Below are 4,203 nucleotides of genomic sequence, written 5' to 3'. Positions count from 1 at the left end.
GATGAGAAGCTATTTTATTTTCTGTTTTTCAAGAGTATTCAGCTTGTAGGGCACCACAACTGCTTCCACCCGCGTCGATCATCATCATCATATGAAATAACTTTTTGTCACAACAAAAAATAGTGGCTGGTAAAATATTTGAGTGGCTGGTAAAAAATTTTGTCCACCAGCCACTGTGGCTGGTGATCAAAATTTTTAATTTCCACCCCTGCTCTCGTTGCATTTCAGTGAAAGTTGCAATGTGTGTGAAACTACAGTGGATTCAACAGACACAGGATTACCATGTAATTGTGTAACTTTTGTCCAATCAACATTGAAAAATCTCCAACATTTCCAGGAAATTAATCACATGTAAATGTAGCCTTAGGTGTGGGAGGTGACCTTTAATATGATGGTGACTCTGACACAGCTTCAGTGTTGGTCTAAAGAGAGAACCTTCCATAAGGACAACCATTTCTGCAGCACTCCATCAATCAGGCTTCTATGGTAGAGTACTGTAGGAGTGGTCATTCCTCTGAAAGGTTCTCTTCTCCTTACCATCCAATGTTGGAGCTCTGTCAATCACTATCGGGTTTTTAGTCACCTCCCTGACTAAGGCTGTTTACACGTGAATGATCTCTGGAAATATTAGAGATTTTCCAATGTTGATTGTGAAAATTACACTTTTACACGATAATTCTGTGCTTAGGTTGAAGCCTCATGTCAGCAAACACTAGTTTGTTCAAATTTACAATTAAACTATTTCAAGTTATAGGTCTGTTGTCAATTATAATTTGAGAAAGTAGAATATGCTGAAATAAAATCATCAGTGTGCGTTTTTGTTCTAAATGGATTGCAAATATTAAATACTAAATTAAATAAATTACTTAGCAATATTGTCAAAATATATGTAAACACTACTTAGTTGCTGTAACTTGTAATTGAAATGACAGGGCTCCATCTAGCTTTTTTTAGTTTAAAGTTTGAAAGTATTTAATGTTCATCCTAAGAAACAAGCTTAACAAATGTCAAAATAAATTCCTGCATATTAGCTGAATTTAGAAGTGTGAAGTTGAACAAATAAGTTATTTGAGTTTTCATCTACACATAAAATGTGGTAAATTGCTTTTATCTGCCTAACACTAAAAGCTTACAAATATAAATTCATATTTAATTTGTTAAAAAGCAGACTAGCTTGTCTGCTTGTTAAAAAGTATGTAACTTAAGTGTTTACAGTTGAAAATTGCAGTGGTGTTTAGTAAAGGTAAGTTGGGACGTCTTATGCTTGGGCTACAGTTTCAACATCTGAAATTGTCAGTATTCACAAATTAAACCTTCCACTTTTCTAAACACGGACTTTTGCAAGCTTCCCATTTTGCAATTTCGGTTAAGAATTTGTGGCATTACCATTGTAATACCATATTTGTGTCTATGCAGTCCCTTTGCTACAGCTAAAGATAAATTGATGCAGTAATCTGGTTGTCACCTTGTATTTAAAAATCTTATCATTTGTACAGTGATGGAGTACAATCAAGAGAAATATGATCATTGCACTATGAATAAATTTGGTTTATGTCAGCAGATGGGACCTTATAAGGAGACTTGCTACAGAACTGCATGTGGTCCTAGTTTTGACTTGGCACCAGGTTGGTAAATGCATCCAGACGTTGTAATGATGTTCTTCACTTTCCTCAGACCTCCACCTAAACAGAAGAAGTAAGATGTGGAAGATGGAAGTCAGCAAACAGTCACCATCGATTTGAAATCATTTACATCACTGCAGCTCCTCTCAGCTTGTCTGCCCAACTGCAAACCATGTCTAACCTTCTGGTATTTTGTATTTTTTTGTGGACTGCTTTATTTTAACCATTAAAAGTTTATTAACAAACCATTTAACTGCTGCTGTGTCCTTTGATTGCTCAATAAAGTTGGAAGTACATAACAGTTTAGTTTGTGGTCTTGTAGTCAGCTAATCTGTCAGCTCTGTTCAACTAATTTTTCTTTATTTTGTGCTGTTATGCAGATATTATGCTCAATTGGTCATCATATAGAAATGTGTAGGTGTTAAAGAATATTTTTAATGTGACTCCAGGTTTGTGTATTAGTTTGCAAATATGTAAACTGTTTCTTAAAGTGTTTTGAAAGAATACACTATCCAAAATTTATCTGGAAAGATTACGTGTAGTTATTATTTGTCTCTACAAGCTGTGATTTTGGGCTCGGTTTATTTAATTTTTCAATTATTAAATAGTTATGCATTAAAAAGTGTAGTGAATAAAGTCCAACTTCAGTATTGAAATCTTCAGGTCATTTTAGTTTAAATGAGATGGAGCTCTATCTGATTCCATCATACTTGCAGTCTTCAATCAGCAAAACTGAACTTTCTTAACGATGGGAGTATTCAGTTTAGGCAGAATTTGCAACAATTCCAAAAAAGGTGAATGTGTAAAATATAGATGAAAACAATGCAATGATTTTCAAATCTCATATTTTAAATAAAGTGTTTCTATTCTATTTCCATTACTTTCACAATTTAACATGTTAAACATCCAATTTTTTAACTAAGAACTTGTACCATTTATAGGAAAAGTCATTTTGAATTTGATGGCAGCAACATCTCAAAAAAGTTGTTCCAGAGCCATGTTTCTCTACTGTGAAGCATACCCTCTTTTAACATCAGCCTATACATATCTAGGCGTGGGGGGGAGCGCTACCAAAACTTAGCGCAAGTTGTGTAAACAAGGAAAGCGCTATGGACAACGTTGGCCCTGTGTTGTTGCTGTTTTTTAAACTTATGGGGATTCTCCTGAGACTTCAGGAAGAGAGGCGCAGTGGAAGAAATCCTCTGGATGCTGCGATTGTTGCGCGGAGTAGGACAGCTGTTATCCACCGGAGATTTCAGGCTTTACAGCTCCTTCAGCTGGGGGACAGACGGCAGAAACACTGCAGGGTAAGCTAATGCTGTTGTTTATATTCCTACCTTATGCACCCACGACCAATGAGTGAGCAGGAGCTAAGGTTGCTCCACCCAAGAAGCAGGGCCGGCCTGTCTGGCCTGACTCCGAAGCAGGGACCAGCCTTGAAAAAATGCCGGTGGAAATGGCACAAAGCAAGCAGAGTAGAGTGGAGCTGGGCCCTTTAGAGCAGAGAAAACGCAAAACAAAATCTTTAGAAATGTTCATTGTTGTGTATCTACATCAAGTAAAACAATTTTTTCATTTAGAAGAAAGTAATCATGTAAAAGTATAGAATAGATTTAACTGTATGAACTGAAATTGAATTTAAATTTCTTACATTATTTCAAAGTTCACAGGTTGCAGACAAATTCTATTTTCCATGAAGGAATTTGCACAAAATTTCAATCACCAACTATCTAAATATATATATAAAAGCCTTTCAAAAATGATGCAAAGACAAAGATGGACAGACTGACAGGCAAATTGACTGACTTATTGATTGATTCTGTCAAGATATGATGTTCAAGACATAACAGTTAATCATTCTCCTTTCTATATACTTAAAAAAATACTATATATACGGCAAATAGTCCAGTTTTCATGAAGAGAATTTTTTGCCCCTCAAATAATATAAACGCTAAATTACACTCAAGACTTCACAATGATAGCTCCAGTTCCAGCGGCAAATAACATAAAAGTCTTACATTCAAGTTGCAGAATTTATGGCTGGTTATGTTAAGAGTGTTGAAAGGATTGCTCTTTTCTTTGGCTGCATGAATGAAAATGGCAATGACACAATGTTGACGAACATTTATTAGTATTTTCACTGTTATAATGTAGATTCCAAAAACCAGTTGAAAACTTGGCATTTCTCTACATGGTGTGCAGTGGTCCCTAAACAAAATTTAAAAACTGAACAAATTGATTTAATAAGTTAACTGAGGACTGTGGAGCAGGGCCACACCTCAAATCACCTAAAAACCTTCTAATAGTTGGCTCATCCTTCTAGCTCAGTTTGTTTCATGTTCTTGATGACTCATCATATTAAACACTATAGATTAAGAATGAGATGTCACTCAAGTTCATATGAAGGGAGACGAGAAAATACTTTTGGCAATATACAGGTGCTGGTCATAAAATTAGAATATCATGAAAAAGTAGATTGATTTCAGTAATTCCATTTAAAAAGTGAAACTTGTATATTATATTCATACATTACATACAAACTCATATATTTCAAATGTTTATTTCGTTTAATTTTGATGAT

General features: G+C 35.0%; 1 protein-coding gene across 1 annotated transcript in view; it reads left to right on the top strand.

Annotated features, from left to right (window-relative positions):
• fbl (fibrillarin) overlaps positions 1–1,872 on the top strand; it is a 19,876-nt gene extending 18,004 nt beyond the window's left edge. Inside the window, exon 9 of the mRNA XM_017434525.3 lies at positions 1,675–1,872. Coding sequence (XP_017290014.1) covers positions 1,675–1,699 — 25 coding nt within the window. The 3' untranslated portion in view covers positions 1,700–1,872. The remainder of the gene's footprint in view (positions 1–1,674) is intronic.
• Positions 1,873–4,203: the final 2,331 nt, after the last annotated feature.

The sequence above is a fragment of the Kryptolebias marmoratus genome, unplaced genomic scaffold, assembly GCF_001649575.2.
Source record: "Kryptolebias marmoratus isolate JLee-2015 unplaced genomic scaffold, ASM164957v2 Scaffold36, whole genome shotgun sequence".
Taxonomy (NCBI): domain Eukaryota; kingdom Metazoa; phylum Chordata; class Actinopteri; order Cyprinodontiformes; family Rivulidae; genus Kryptolebias; species Kryptolebias marmoratus.
The sequence above is the reverse complement of the archived record's forward strand: the minus strand, read 5'-3'. Positions and strand labels throughout refer to the sequence as shown.